General features: G+C 45.9%; 1 protein-coding gene and 1 long non-coding RNA gene across 2 annotated transcripts in view; one reads left to right on the top strand and one right to left on the bottom strand.

Moving 5' to 3' along the window:
- Positions 1-3,912: 3,912 nt before the first annotated feature.
- LOC144098922 (uncharacterized) overlaps positions 3,913-15,955 on the bottom strand; it is a 44,354-nt gene continuing 32,311 nt past the window's right edge. The window contains exons 2-3 of the long non-coding RNA XR_013307269.1: positions 4,069-4,160; positions 3,913-3,985 (exon numbers count right to left, since the gene is read on the bottom strand). This is a non-coding gene — a long non-coding RNA (uncharacterized LOC144098922). The remainder of the gene's footprint in view (positions 3,986-4,068; positions 4,161-15,955) is intronic.
- LOC144116460 (uncharacterized) lies at positions 7,895-14,254 on the top strand. The gene is made up of 2 exons (XM_077651189.1): positions 7,895-8,731; positions 14,196-14,254. Exons 1-2 carry the CDS (start codon positions 7,918-7,920, stop codon positions 14,252-14,254), a joined length of 873 nt encoding a protein of 290 aa, XP_077507315.1. The 5' UTR covers positions 7,895-7,917.

Here is a 15,955-nt window from a genome sequence, read left to right as displayed (position 1 = left end):
TGAGGAACTGAAGAGGCGATGTTCTGACCTAGAGCAACGACTCATTTGTCTGAAACAGTATTCCCGAAATAAAAACCTTGAGATAAAGGGACTTCCAGCACAAGAAAATGAAAGCCTACCATACATGTTGCAAAAAATTGGCGAAATGATTGAAGAGCCAATACTGGAGAGTGATGATATTTGCCACCGTGTTCAAACAAAGAATAAGGCTAGCTCGAATGTGGTTGTCCAGTTCAAAACGCAAGGAAAGCGCGACACTGTGCTGGCAAAAGCTAAAAAGACAACTCTCGTAGCTGAAGACCTCGGTTACAATGGTTCGGATACTGTGTATGTTAATGAGCACTTGTGTCCCCTGCTCAAGAAATTGCTGGGTATGGCAGTAGCGCGGAAGGAGCAGAAATGGAAATTTGTTTGGACACAGAACGGCCACATTCTTGCTAGGAAAACAGAGTCGTCGACGATTGTGCGTATCGCCCGTGAGCGAGACCTGGATAAAATAGCATAGACGCCACGCTTTTTCTGATACCTAACCGTACAACGACCCCCAAGATGTACACATTCATTATGCCTCCTGACCTTTGTGCTATATCTGCACAGAAAAAGAATGCTGTGTCCTTCTTTCATCTGAATACGCAATCTTTGCGAAACAAGGGCGATGAATTGGAAGCATTTTTTTTTGCACACCGAGCTCCCGTTTCAATGTAATAATAATTACAGAAACTTGGTATGAAAGTAGTGACGAAGCTTTGCACCTGCCCGGCTACAACACGCATGTGCAAAACCGTACTGGTAAACGAGGCGGTGGTGTCCTGATAGCAACGGAAAAAAACTTTCAAATGCACCATTCTTACAGACTATACTATAACCCACGAGGACTACGAAATACTGTCGCTGCAAAGCGGTAGTAGTGTCTTCTCCGTTATATACCGGCCTCCTAAAGGCAGCATTTCTAATTTCATCGGCTTTCTTGATGAATATCTGCAATGAATCACCGCAAACAACCTTAATCTAGTTTTAGGCGGTGATATTAACATAGACTTTCTATCTCAATCTACAAATAAACATGAGGTCGACTGCGTATTGCACAGCAACGGATTTACTAATGTCAGTTGACTGTCTTCATTCAGGACTCATTAATGCCCGGATAAGTGACCACCTACCCATATTCATGTTTGTAGACTCTTTTACACCCCCAAAACAACGTAAGTTTCCCGCGGTACAATATCGGCGTATAAACCAGGCCACATTAAATTCCTTTCGCGCAGCACTTGCAGGCGTGGTCTGGCATCTCGTGCTCAGCAATAATGATCCAGAGGACGCATATGGTGCCTTCATTACTACATTTAAGTCTGTCTATGACCAAAATTTCCCGCTTGTGACTTATAAAAAACCCCGCAAGGCCCGCAAGCCCTGGATAACAAAAGAATGCCTTGAAATGGTAAAACAAAAATGAATCTTTACAACTGCTTTAATTAAAGCCGATCCCTCGATGACCTAGCACGTTTTAAGGCGTATCGAAACCAAGTCACTTCTTTTCTACGCCAAACAAAGCAAGAGTATATAGAAAAACTATTTAATGCTGACGTAATTCAAAGGAGTCACCTTGTATGGAAAACAATATATCAAGTTTTAAACCCAGGTGGACATGCAAGCGGAATGCTTGAGGTCTTGGTTGATAACACACCAGTCAGTGGGAAACCTTTGGCAGAAAAATTTAACGATTTCTTCGCGTCACTGGTAGATGGCAATCACGGACCCCAGGATATCAAATGCCTCGACTGGCGGGTTTCCTCCACTGCATTCTTGATGCCAACGGACGCCAATGAAATCAAAACTTGCCTACTCACTATCCGTAACAGCAGGTCATGAGACATAGACGATCTTAAACTCCAACCAATAAAATATGTAGCCGATGTAATTAGCCCTGTTTTAGAGCACATTTTTAATTGCTGCCTCGAACATGCGTTGTTTCCCCGACGATTGCAGATTGCCAAAGTAACCGTTGTTCATAAGAGTGGAGACAAAAATGACCTGTCCAATTATCGGCCAATTTCTATCCTCCCCATTTTCTCGAAGTGTTTTGAAAAATATTATACAAGCAAATGTCCAGTTTCTGTGAGAACTGTAACATATTAACGCCTAGCCAGCATGGCTTCAGGAAAAACTTTTCTACAGGAACTGCGCTTCTAACCCAAAAAGAACTAATTCTAGAGTCCTTTGAACAAAAAATTTTCACTCTCGGCATTTTTATTGATTTTTCGAAAGCGTTCGATCGCATCAATCACAGCACAATGTTGGCGAAACTCGAACACTATGGTTTTCGCGGAAAATTTCATCAAATAATTACCTCATACCTTAGTTGCCGTGTCCAACAAGTAACACTAGATAACGAGTCATCAAATTTTATACATCTGTCTTTTGGTGTGCCGCAAGGCAGTATATTGGGACCGCTGCTTCTCCTTCTTTATGTAAACGACATAGTCTGTACAAGTAAACTTCCAACTTTTGTCATATATGCAGATGACACCACTCTATTTTTCCGATCAGCACATGTGCGAGATCTTGAACAGCAAGCTACAGATTGTTTGCAGAAACTTCACGAGTGGTCTGAGTCCAATTCACTGATCATAAACACTGGAAAAAGCAAAGCTGTACTTTTTAGACCTCGTAATAAGGATCCTGCTGTCTCACAAGTTCATCTAAAAATGGGTTCCTCAGTCATTCAAATAGTTCCTACGGTCAAAAGCCTAGGAGTGCTTTTTAATGAAAATTTATCATGGGATGAACACGTTGAAAAAGTCAGGGACAAGTTGTCCAAGGCTGCTGGTATGGTGTCCCGCCTGCGATACCTCTTTCCAAAGCATATTAAGCTGAAGCTGTACAACGCACTGTTTTCCTCTGTCGCTAACTATTGTATTTTAGCCTGGAGAACAACATCATTTATGAATATCAAACGGTTGCATTTACTTCAAAAGAAAATTGTTGGAAATATAGTTAACGCTTCACGTTTTGAACATACGGAACCGATCTTTGCATCGCTTCGCATCACCCCCCTTCCCCAAGTCTTTGAATCTGTACTACTGAGGCGGTATAAAACAAGTATTAGAAAAAAATATTCTATTGATGGTGCACCTGTCGAACTTAAAATGTAAAGAACTGATGTATGCCACCCGTACTGGTTTCACATGGTTCGTGCCGAAAACTCGTACGAATTATGGTCGCCTAATGCTTTCACACACTCTTCCGTCCTCATTAAATAAGGCATCTAAATTTGTGTGCACTTAGGTACCGTGAGAGTAGTACTTATTACCAACTGGGAGTTGTACTTATTATTTGTATTTTCTTTCCTGTATGCTTACTTGTCGTTTTATTTTATTTTCATATTCATGTAATGATCCTGTTATTAACATATATGACACTCTGTATACCATCCTGATGCTGCTGTCAAGTCATTGTAGGGTGCGTCGGCCCCTGTCAAGCCTTCTCTCTGGCTTTTTGTCGACGCACCCAACATCCTCAAGATGTTGAATAAATTGAATTGAATTGAAAAGCACAGATGCGGACGGAGACGAATTTTGAAGAGACTGGGGCCATCAGTAATCACATGAATGTAACCAGGATACCGCATGTGTGTCTGGAAGAGCACTATCTGTTGAGCAGAGCAGCAAATGTAATCGTGCCGCGCTGTCCAATTATCGCTTCGACGGACAACTTTATTGTACAGGCCCACGGCGTACACATTATGTGGAAGGGAAACTCCTCCCACATATTGTACGCCGTGTGCTCGAACTGGGACCTAAGTTCACCGTCATCGCTCGTGCTGTACGTTTCCTGCGTCCTTGTCTTGTTTGCGCTGTCTTAGAATGAGTACCTACCAACTCGCCCAAGCTTCTTATTTGGCATATTTAATTTCTCGTAGAAAGGGCCATTTCCCATGTTCCTCCTTACGGCCATGCTTCCTTGTTCCTCTCCTGACTACGGCCACCTGCAACACCAGAGATCTTGGATTCTACATCCGCCACAAGATTTTACCACCCGAACTCCGTCGCCTGTTTATAGACTACTTACCATCGCAAGGGCATGACATCAGGTTCTGCAAAATCATGAGGTTCGAGTGGGAGGAGCAAGGCCGTCTTTACCGGGAGGCTTTGCTCCTTCAGCTGCAAGAAACGTGTGGCCTCATCAGAAGCAAGCAGGCCTTCAGAGAACATCTCACCATCGTTGACAGATGCACCGACTTCATCTCGCAACAGGTTTTGCCGTACCTGCAAGCACTGCTATCGAAGAAGAAAGGCACGGCTGCGAGCGCCATCTACTGTACAGGTGGGGTTTCCCTTCCACATGATGCGCACCGTGTGCTCTAACTGGGACCGTAAGCGCTCGTGTTGTGTGTTTCCTACGAATGAATAAATATTGTAATCCAGGATGGAGCTTTCGCGGCAAATCTTCCATCGTGCAATTAAAAGGAAAAGTGCTCAGCATGGTTCCATGCGACAGTCCATGCACGCCAAGGTCCAGCTAGTACACCTATGTTCCATTTCATACTAGCGTGAAACGCGGTAAAAGCTACAAAATTAGTCAGCAGCAAACAAAACAAAAAACTGCATTAATACGCGTCTCGTCGGGGCTGAATGGTACGCGACGCGTTCTGAGGGTTACAAAACCTTCGAAGGGCTAGGGTTCGAATCTTAGTCTGGGTAATTTTTTCAAAGAATTTTGAATTAAAAATTCATTATTTTTTAGAGGGTCGCCTGCGTAATAGCCAATTTAACAACGCCGTATCTGAACTGAAAGTGTGACTTTCAGTATGCTGGCAGCATGGTGTTTGCTTTACGCTTGCAGCAAGACGATTTGTTTTTTGTTATTGACAGCAAGATGATTTGTCACTTTTTAAATAACCCTGCTGCTTGTGTGTTGGCGCATGCAGCACCTCCGCACCTCCGCCTTAAACCTGTGTGCACGTGTCGCTCGTTCTTGCAATAAAAAGAAACGGAAATTGGCCGTACATAGTTTGCTAATTTTCTCAGTGAGGAGCAGTGCGAGAGAAAGGTTGTAAACGATAAAAGGTGAAAAAATAAGTGTGGACGAAATAATGTTTTCGCGTCCTCCTATTCCATGTGTTACCGTGGGGAAAGAAAATTGCTGCATGCCTTTCTGGCGGATGAAAGGTCTCTGCGGTGCATTACTCTACCAATAAACGACAAAAATAATGCAGATGGGCTGCGCTATATACGCTGACTAAAATTCTCTAATACATGCTTAAAAAATTTGGTAGGTAATGAAAAAAACATGCACTTAGGCAGAATTTGGGCATACAAACAGGTGAGGATAACAGGCGTGGTCACTGCAACTGCAGTCAAACACAACACTTGTGAGAACTGCCGGACCGTTAATTACTTCTATCTCCTCCAATAATGAACCAGTTTGAAAACTTATTTCAGTAAAACGCTCCATAAAGGGCGTGTCGATGCCGAATACAAGGTAGCGTGTGTTCGGCTAATTTGGAAACTTCATTTAGTAAAACGCTTCATAAAGAGCGTGTGATGCCGAATACAAGGTGTCGCGTCTTCGGTGTCGCGTCAACGTCTTGTCTACCAGCGTCGTCACGCAGCGTCCGCAAGAGAGGGTACACAGCAGCGCGATTTAATCCAAAACAACCTGTGGATGCACGGCTTGTTACTGGTCATGTCCCCACCTGCTAGGTATTTCCCCCGCCAACCCTGAACTCTGGAATCACCAGATATCTACGTCTCCGTATGTCGCCGCGTCCCAAGCGTCGGAATTTCACCTCCCACGAATCCGGTAGCTGAGGCGCTGAAGTGACGCCGAAGAAGCGCTGCTTTGTGGTCCGGCCTTAAAAGCTTCCAGTGCATGACCAATATTTGAAATGGGACCTGCTAAGGGGCCTATCAACCAAGCTTGATAGAGTCACTTTGCGAGGCCGTTGCCTCGGTGAGGTCAGTTGGTCGGAGATATATTCCGTCTTGTAGTTTGCCACAGTGCGAGCGGACACTCCCGTATCAGCACTCACAATATAAAGAATTTCCCGGGCTGTCTTCTATGGGAAGCGTGCCCTTGTCGCTGCGTAGACGTTGATGATAAGTTTCTTGCATCGCCCCTAAGACTTCGCAGAAAATATCTTCCATAGCAAGCGACGAGGCGATGTGCTTTCGGCTGAAATGCGAAACGCTATTTTCTTCGCGTTGGCTAGCCGGATGGCGCAAAACCTGATGCGGATTGAGGCGGATTCTGAAAGCAAGGGGCTTTCAATGTTGGAGCAGTAAACAAACATAAACTTTACTGTTTAGAAAATTCTGAAGAAATCCAAATTGCTATATTTGTATTCACGGTATTTTCAATTTCATTGCTTTGAGCAGCCTTGCGCGATACTTTCTTGTCGCAAGAAGCACCCTACTACGCTCCCCAGCCCTGCCAGCGCTACACGCTATGTATACAAAGGAGTATAGAAGGCCATGATTATGACCGAAAGTGTTAAATGCTTGCTTGATATGTAGAAATACTGCAATGATGATACTGCCCCGCCCACGCTCATGCTCAACACATGTTACAATGTTCATAATTGCTTCCATACTCTATCGACACAAAGAGAAGCCAGTGATAAACTCTGAGAACTCTCTTGTCTCCTCAAACTGCACTGGAGCCTGGCGTCAGTCATCTTCTGTCTCAATGATGATACTGCAATGATGGTACTGCCCCGCCCACGCTCATGCTCAACACATGTTACAATGTTCATAATTGCTTCGATACTCTATCGACACCAACAGAAGCCAGTCATAAACTCTGAGAACTCTCTTGTATCCTCAAACTAGCACTGGAGCCTGGCGTCAGTCATCTTCTGTCTCAATTTGCATAAGAAATTCGTCAGGCTGAGTGGATAAAGGGAGTCGAGACGCCGAGGGTATTAAATGGGCTTTAAGACAGGAATGAGAACAACGATCTACCATTTATGAGGAATAGAATTCTTGGCCCGTACGTGGTTAAATATCTCCAAAAGTACTGCGGTGCACTTAGGCCCAAGGTTTCGAAGCATGCGTCAGGCCCAGCAGTCTTTGGACAGCATGACACAAGAGCACATTTAAGTTCGCCGATGGCGGACTCACAATTCAAATAGGCGTTTAGAGCATTGGAGTAAGGCCTAACGTTTTGCTGTGCATATGTAGATGATTTCTTAAATTCCTCGCAGTCTACCCAAGCGTCAGGATGAGAAATAAGCTGACAGAAAACATCAGCAAGTACTGCTTCTGTAGCCCAATTGAAAGAGCTTCATAATCGGTTTTCTAAGTGACGGATCTACTTAGGGAGTGAACTATCATCCAAATCCTAGGTACTAGAGTCTGAGGAGTCACTGTACCGCAGAAGTCATGCCATCGTCTTCTGCCTAAATTTTGCAGACCTTTACGCATTACTGAATGCATCTTTTGAGTCCGCCACATGATTTTAAATACCTGGATCGTCGATTAGCCCTCTCCACTCTTATTTGAAGTGCCCTCAGTCGATCATACTCGCCACCAATACTCGTGAATTCTTCAAGCATGGGGACTTCCTTGGTAGAAACGGTCAGGCTATCTTGTAGCAGCGACATAGAGCCGTAAGTACCAATGCCCAGTCCAAAAAATTCAGGGGGGCACTTTGCTGACCTAATGTGCGGTGAGGCGAAAGCCTTTAGCGCGGTGTTGCTGCTTGTGTCAGTGATATGTGGCTAAGAGGTTAATTAAGTACACAATTGTTTGTGAATCTGAAATGCTGGAGACACTGGGGGACGTTTGGGAGGCATCCGTCTAAATCGACGCCTTTCTGCAAACACTCTCAAGCGTCCTAGACAAGGAGAACCAGATATCCGTTGACAAGAACTAGCGTAGAAGAGGAAGAAGCCGTTCTGAGCGGCTGTGCTTCAACATGCTCCATGCTGGAAACAGCGCATCGGCCGTTGGCCGAGGTCTACCGACGTCTCAGGACACTACGGACTCGTACAAAGTTGTCCTTCCCCGATTGCCAACCGGTAATGTTGTCCTTAATACCGTTTTCCTGCATGCTGACCTTAAGGGTCGCCCGTACCGAGCACCTGACTTCCGTGACGCACTCGCACAGATATTGGATCTCCGGGAAATTTTGTGCATTGCTCAATACCAAATGAGCCACGTGTGGATGGTTGCTTGCGAGAGTAGTTCTTCCAAACAGAAGCTTGTTAACAAAGCGGAGTTTCCTGTCAAAGGACTGCGGTGCATGGTGTTTGACCCGGATACTAAGAACGTCAAGGTTAAGCTCCTTTGGCTTCCCCGCTATATGGAACACCGGAGGATTGTGGAAGCATTAGAGCCTTATGGCACGGTCCAGTCTGTGGAGCGTGAAAAGTGGCGGTGCCCAGGGATGGAGCATATGGAAACGGCGAACCGTGAACTCTCCCTCACACTCAAGGATGGAGTGTCAGCTAGCACCATTCCACACACACTTAATGTTTATGGAGTGCAGGCATTAGTCCTTATCCCAGGGAGACCTCCACTGTGCCTCCGATGTAGCCGGGTTGGACATGTCCGGCGCCAGTGTCGCACGCCTCGATGCACTCAGTGCCGACGCTTTGGCCATACTGCGGAGAACTTTGTCTTGAGTTACGCTGACAGGCTGCGTCAAGGTCAGTGGTCACGGGAAGATGACGTGGCATCAGAACACATTATGGATGTGTCTGAGGTTGTGGACGCGACTGGAGAACTAAGTCATGAGCATCGAATAGATGGGGAACAGAAGACTTCAACACCTCAAAACAACACGGAATATGAAGCGACTGGCCATCCAGCATCCACGCCTCCAGGACGAAAACCGCCGGACCCGGGCCCCCCCCCCCCCCCGTGAGTGTTACAGAGACTGCTGTGCTTGCTGCACAGGAACACCTCGTTGCCACAGGTCAACGTCCGGATATGCCTCCTGTGGAGTCAGTCGAGGCGATACAGCCAGTGAATGCTCGCCGATCCTCCTCTGATGCTGATTCTGCTTCGTCGTTGGAGGGTAACGGTGAGACGTGTGTGGCGTCGATCTCTGGCGTGTCAGGTTCTCTGTCGGCTGTCAGTGTGGCAGCGAGTTATGTGCTCCCCTCGGGTTCGTGGGCCGAGGCCTTGGCTGTCTCAGAGGAAGACATGGACAGCACCGCACCTTTAAAACGTCCTGCAGATGCTGACGAGGTGTGTATCGATGGCGCTAACCAGAAGGCACAATGTGTAGAGGCCACGGGAAGGGTGGTGTTAAAGAGGAGGGCGATGTCTGCCCGAGAGGCCGCCAATTTGGCGGCGGGCCACCACATTCCAGGGGATGGCGTTTGTTAAGACTGGCACCAAAATGGCGAGCGTCGCAGCATATCAAGTCGCTACCCTTAACGTTAGGGGTATGCGTAATCGTAGGAGGCAACAGCAGGTACGGCATCTCTTAAAGAAATGGAGTGTGTGTGTAGCCGCTATCCAGGAAACAAAGTTGTCCTCTGATGAAGAGACAGCAGCTGCTCTTGAGCCTTTTTTGTCGGAATACAGCATTATTGTTAGCCACGCGAGAGGCTTATCCGGAGGTTGTATGCTATTCCTGGCGAACACGCTAGAGATGACAGCCATGTCTTATTGCATAGATGACGAGGGGCGACTTATATGCTGTGATCTCACAATTTCAGGTGTACAGTGGCGGATTATTTGTGTTTATGCCCCCACAAAGCAGCGCGATTGAAGGCTTTTTTTTCTGTCATTAGTTGAACATTTGTGCACGGACCGCAAAATTATATTGTTGGGAGATTTTAATTGCGTTTGTAGGGATGAGGACCGTTCAGTGGTATGTAAGAGATACGACCATAGTGCTGCATTACTTACCGATTTGGTTTCTGAATATAGTCTTGTGGATGTGGGGCAGGAAAAAGGCGACAGTATACATTTCACTCATTTTCAGTTTTCCTCTAATGCACGCCTTGACAGAATTTACGTTTCTGTTGACGCATTAGCAAGTGTGTTTGGCTACTGGGTGCGGCCCATTTTCTTCAGTGACCACTGTATGGTGTCTCTTCAGATAGGAAAGTACACTCGGCATGTACTTCACCCTCGATGGGAGTTGTGGAAGATGAATAACTGTCTGCTCTCAGACGAAATCTTTCAGGGTGCTGTACCTACTTGTTTGAAGGACGTATGGTCACGACGTGATCTTTCCATTTTTCAAAAGTGGGACTTGTTTAAACAGGAGATCAAAAACTTGGCAATTGAGGCCTCAGCAAGAATCGCTTTCCTGAAGAGACACCACCTTCGTGAGCTTGGGCGCACCCTAACGGAGCTACATGAGCTAGAGAGGGTAAGCCCGGGTGCCCATCTCGAAGAGATTAATAACGTAAAAGCACAGCTTCAACAATTTGCGACAGACAGATATAAGGGGGCCTTGATACGATCTAGGTCCCGAAGGTTTCTTGATGAGCAACCTTCTCGTCGGGCCCTGAGTGATGAAAGAGAGAATGCTCTTGCGAAGGAAATATTGGAAATTCAGTATGGTGATTGCACATACAGTGATGCGCCTGGTATTCGTGCTGCTTTCTTCGACTATTATCGGAAGCTGTTTGGCAGTTGCGAAGATCCAAGTCAGGGTTTCGATTACAGTTCCTTGCTCGGAAACTTCCCTCGACTTGATGATGAGAAGTGTGCTATAGTGAAGGGACCTATCACTTTGGATGAAATTCAATCAGCCATTTCTGCCCTGCAGAGCCAGAAATCTCCTGGGCCAGATGGTATTACTAGCGAATTCTATAAAACATTTTCGCCTTGCCTAGTGCCTGTTTTGATGGAAGTTTGATGTGGGTGTCCTGCCTCCCACTTTTTATTCTGGGCCCACAATATTAATTCCCAAAAGCAAAGATACTAATCGGTTGAAAACTGTTGAGGGATATCGTCCCATTTCCCTTTGCAATGTTGATTACAAAATTTTTGCCAAGGTTCTTAGCAGTTGTCTGCAGCTCGTCATTATGGACTTGATAGGTCCGCATCAGGTCTGTGGTATTAGAGGCCGCAGTATTCAAACACATATCCATATTGCACGTTCAGTATTAGAGACAGTATCAGATGAGATAGGCCAAGTAGCTCTGATTCAAATTGACTTGGCTAAGGCGTTTGATAAAGTTCGGCACGATTTCTTGTTCGCGGTCTTGGAGTATGCAAATATTGGTGACGTCTTGCTCAAAGGCATAAGGCTGTGCTATAAGAACTCCTATACAAGGGTTATTGTTAATCAGGAGCTAACGAAACCCGTACCACTAGAAGCATCTGTTCGTCAAGGATGTCCACTGTCTCCATTGTTGTTTGCCCTATATCTGGAACCCCTCTGTCTCAGTATAATTAACAGCGCAGCTATCCGCGGTTTCTCTCTGGCTCAATGTGAAGTTAAAGTTTTAGCTTACGCTGATGATGTCGCCCTCTTTTGTTCTGACAAAAAGAGTGTACTCGAGGCTCTAAACTTGACTAAACAGTTCTGCGATGTATCAGGCGCGGCTCTTAATTTAGAGAAATCCAAAGGCTTTTGGTTGGGTCATTGGGGAACTAGGCCAAGCCACTTCGGTGGTATATGCTGGAACTGTAGCCCTCTTGAGTACCTAGGCGTTCCGCTGCACCAAGTTCGCAACAGTACAGCCTACTGGGATTCACAAACTGTAACTCTACGGCCGCAAACACAGGCTTGGATGGGTAGGGAACTCTCAGTGTTTGCGAGGGCACAGGTCTGTAACATTTTTTTGTTTGCAAAGCTCGCGTATGTCCTTCAAGTCCTGCATTGTGCGAGGAGGAAGGTGCAAGCAATACATAGAATATTTGCAGCATTCGTTTGGCGCTCTCAATGGGAGCCGATGAGGCGTGACAACTTGTTCCTTCCCTTAGAGGGTGGTGGAGTGGGCCTTGTTCACCTGTTAGTGCATCAACTCGTTTCCCGTTTTTTCTTTTTCAAATCGGCAAACGACCCGTTTCTGGTAGCTGTGCTCATTAGGCGGCTTAGTTTTCATTTGCCTTACTTATTCGCACCGACTGTGCAGGCTCGTGAGGGGACTTTATGGGGATTTCTTAAGGAGGTTGCTGACACTTTCAATTTTCTCACTGTGCGCTTCTCTTTAGATTACCTGTATAGCCTCTCGAGAAAGCAGATGACCCAGGCTCTCACTGAGTCTTTGTTCCCTACACCATTGTATCGGCAGCCTTATCTGGGGTCTTTGGACATCAGTGTTCTAAAGCGTGTTAGGCGGATGTGCATTCAGGCAGCCGCTAAAACGTTCTTTTTCAAACTACACACAGCGACGCTGCCTGTCAAGGCATTTCTTAATGACAAGGGGATGTTTGTACCCTGGAATGTGAATTGTCGTCTGTGTAACGTGCCTGAGAGAATTGATCATTGCTTCATCCTGTGCCGTGATGCCATGTTCTTTTGGGACATACTACAACGAACTCTTAAGAAGGACATTGAAATTACACCATACACTATTAGATTTCTGCCTGTTGACAAAAACTCTGTTGTGCCTTATGACGTGTTTGTGTTGATGGGACTATTCAGTCTTTGGAAAAGCCGTATGATGGACAGACATGCCGAGCCACCAACATCGTCCAAATCTGTGTTTCGGGAACAGTGTGCGTTGGTGAGGAGTGTATATGCTGCTCGCGACGAACCTCCAAGCTGGCTGCCGTGCCTAGATGCTTGTGTGTGCCTCCCTGAATTTTGATGTTTTGATGGGGATGCAGTGGTGAGTTAGGGCTATGGGGGGCTCATATTAAGCAGCCCGGTAACTTGAGACGCGAACTAGTCTGATTGAAGTTTCCTCCTTTCTACAGAAGTTCTTCCATGCAATAAAGAAAAAAAAAGACAAGAACTAGCGTAGTCGTTAGCGCGCTCAGCTGCGGAACCGAAGGTTGGTGGTTCGAATCCCATCGTGCACAAGCATTTTTTTTCTTATCGAGTTGGAGTGTCACGGACGGTCGGACGGACGCGAGCATGAGCCATTCAGGGCTTTCGCCTTAACATCTGAGATACGATATGGTGAAAAGCTTTCTAATCGGTAAGTATGGCTTTGCGTCAGGATCCGTCGAAGCGTAAGCAGTATGGAAAAGTATCCATAAATATCCATGTGTACGCAGTACGGAAAAGTGACGACTGCGCTGTTTCTCAGTGTCTGTTGCCCATCCCACATCAGACACAAGATCGTGTGTGGGATGTTGTGTCTGATGTGGGGTGTATCTACAAGAGTCAGATCGATACGGCTCGAATAACGAAATCGACATAGAAAGGTGAGATTAAGCACACATAAGTTATATTTCTCGGCTGCGCACTCGGAGAACTTGCCATGGTTGTCACTGCGGTCACTGCCCCGAGCAATATTATGAGTGCTGGAATCTCCGCACATAAGTCAATTGAATCCAGGTGGTTACCAGATATTCACTAGAGAATAAATCGAGATACGACAAGATGTTTTCAATACGCAGACCAAAACACTGATCTAACCAAACAACGCGTTGCAGGCCACCACCTCTAGAACGTCAGAACCGCTTGACTAAACCAGGTACGAGGGTAGATCTTTCCTCAGGCACAGCATCGCCCTGCTCAAGCCAGATCGACACGATGACTTGTACGTCACGTAGTTTGAGAAGCGAAAGTCGACTCTCATGCCAGCTTCCTGTATACACAGCATCTGAAAATTGTTTGTGCACAAGAAGTCTTCGAAAAACTGCAGTTCTTACTCGTCAGCTCTTTTGCAGAGTGCGTACGTGCCGGGTGCCTATCGCATAAAAGTGTATGTGTGTTTTTTTAGCGACTTATGTTACAAATGGAAGGGAAACTCGACTAAACAAAAGTGTGTACGGCGAGGGAACATTTTACCAGCCGGTGAAGGTCGAAATCATTCGCACAAGAACCAGTTTTCCTCAGCCAGAGTTTGTTAGCAGCTGTCTCCGCAAAGAATATTTGTTCATACGCTCCCTGAAGCAGGCGCGATAAAAACAAATCTAAAAATAGCTTTGCTTTTATCGCTTCGTTCATCAATGGCGTTTAGATCTGTCTGCCACGTTATTCTTCAGATGGGACATTAAAGGTCGTTCTTGCTTTAATGCGAAGACAAATACCCATATTCATGGTACCTTGTACTGCCGGTAATCAATAACGGTCATTCGTCTTTTTTTCCTTCATATTTTTTTTAGGTTTCCGTTCTCCGTGGCTGTCTTGGAGGAGTGATGCAAGCTGCGGCAAGAAGCGGTGAAACGGGCCTAAGGCCTTATTGAGCAGCGTCTCACAATGATGATCAGTTTGTTTGCGACATCAGCTGCCAACGTGTGGCTGACGCGTCAAGGCATAATGCATGTAGAGGGCGAGCGATCCAGTGACTTGATAAATCTTGAGCAGTCTGGAAAAGCACGGAGCAACACTGTTATACCGCGACTATCGGGTAGCCTGTGTGACCCTCGTCGATACCGTTGCTCAAAACGAGTTCATAATAAAAGAAACAAGTCGGCCTTTAATTTCCCGGAGGCCATTTCTCTTCGACATAAGGCTGAGAGTTTTCACTTTTGTTTCAAATTAATGCGTAAATCTGCTTTCTTTATCATATTGCTGGCCGATGTCTTACTTGGTGTGATTAATAAAAGTCTACCACGCAAGAGAAACGCTAACTGTGCGTAAAAGGCACCGCTGTCAGCACACACTGCCACCCGTTCAAGTGTTTAACGCAATAAATAAGGAGTATTAGAATCCAGGAAAGCTATCTATGCAAGAGAAATAGTAGAGAGACAGAACTACTGGAACAGAGGCCCCATGTATTGCTTTTACGCGACTCGTTAACAGGAATTCAGGACAACGGTTTAGTTTAGTTTTTCTTGCCACAGCTTGAGGCATGACAAGAAACTTCCCGCTGTATTCTTCCGGCCAAAGATCCCAGTCACGACGGTCGCATTTTGATGGAGGCTAAATGCTAGAGGCCCGTGTACAGTGCTATGTCAGTTTTGCGTTAAGGAACTCAGGTGGTCAAAATTCTCCGGAGCTGTCCACTACGGTGTCCCAAATAGCGTCGGTCGCTTTGGGACCTTAAACCCCATGAACCAAACAAAACCTTTCCTGTAAAAGAAAATACTTGACGGGAGCCAACGTTCGTTCTGAGAACTTCATCTGTGCGCTGTCGGTTTAAGCCACACGGCTACGGCGTTATGCATATGTGTGTGTTACGTGTGGGTTGGACGCATTGGGTCATACTGTGAAAATGTCAATTTCTGACAATATTCTTTGTTTCGACAGGCACAGCATTGACTAAAGAAAAGCCTAGTTCCTATTCACTTTGAAATTGGTGGAAAAGAACGATTGCAACTGTAGATTGTCTGAAATTCGTGTTCTTGTCACCCAGTAGGGCTCTACATTTTAGTCATTTCCATAGACGGCAATGTTTTAATTTCGGATGGCTTTAAAACAAACGTTAGGCGAGGAATCAGGACGCCGCTGCTTTTGAAGCGTGTCGGATATGACCTAGACTCTGAACGGAGTCCGTTATCTGTGCGATTAGTCATACCAAAAAACATGACTCCTGCCAAGGAAGGTGCATCCGCCTCTGGACTTAACAGTCCTAGCTATCAGCTGTCCCAAATTTACTAATTACGTATTTTTTCTTGTGAAGGGAAGATGACGGGACGTACGCATTCTTCACGCGGGTACAAAATATTTAAGTCAGGGAAAGAACGCCAACCGAAAATGAAATAACACGACGTTTCAGAACCTGTCCGGTTCCTTCATCAGGTGTGGTTGCGGGCGAGTTGAAGCTTGCCTTTTTTTTTCTTTTAAGCCCCCGTTTAGTCAGTCTCGGGGTCACTGACCGCAGACTGGGGATGTAAGAAGGATTAAGGGCACCGAGGGAGCGTAACGAGGGCTTAAAAATGGCAAGGTGCAACTCGCCTGCTGTCACACCTGATGAAAGAAC

Source organism: Amblyomma americanum, chromosome 1 (assembly GCF_052857255.1).
Source record: "Amblyomma americanum isolate KBUSLIRL-KWMA chromosome 1, ASM5285725v1, whole genome shotgun sequence".
Classification (NCBI taxonomy): domain Eukaryota; kingdom Metazoa; phylum Arthropoda; class Arachnida; order Ixodida; family Ixodidae; genus Amblyomma; species Amblyomma americanum.
The sequence above is the reverse complement of the archived record's forward strand: the minus strand, read 5'-3'. Positions and strand labels throughout refer to the sequence as shown.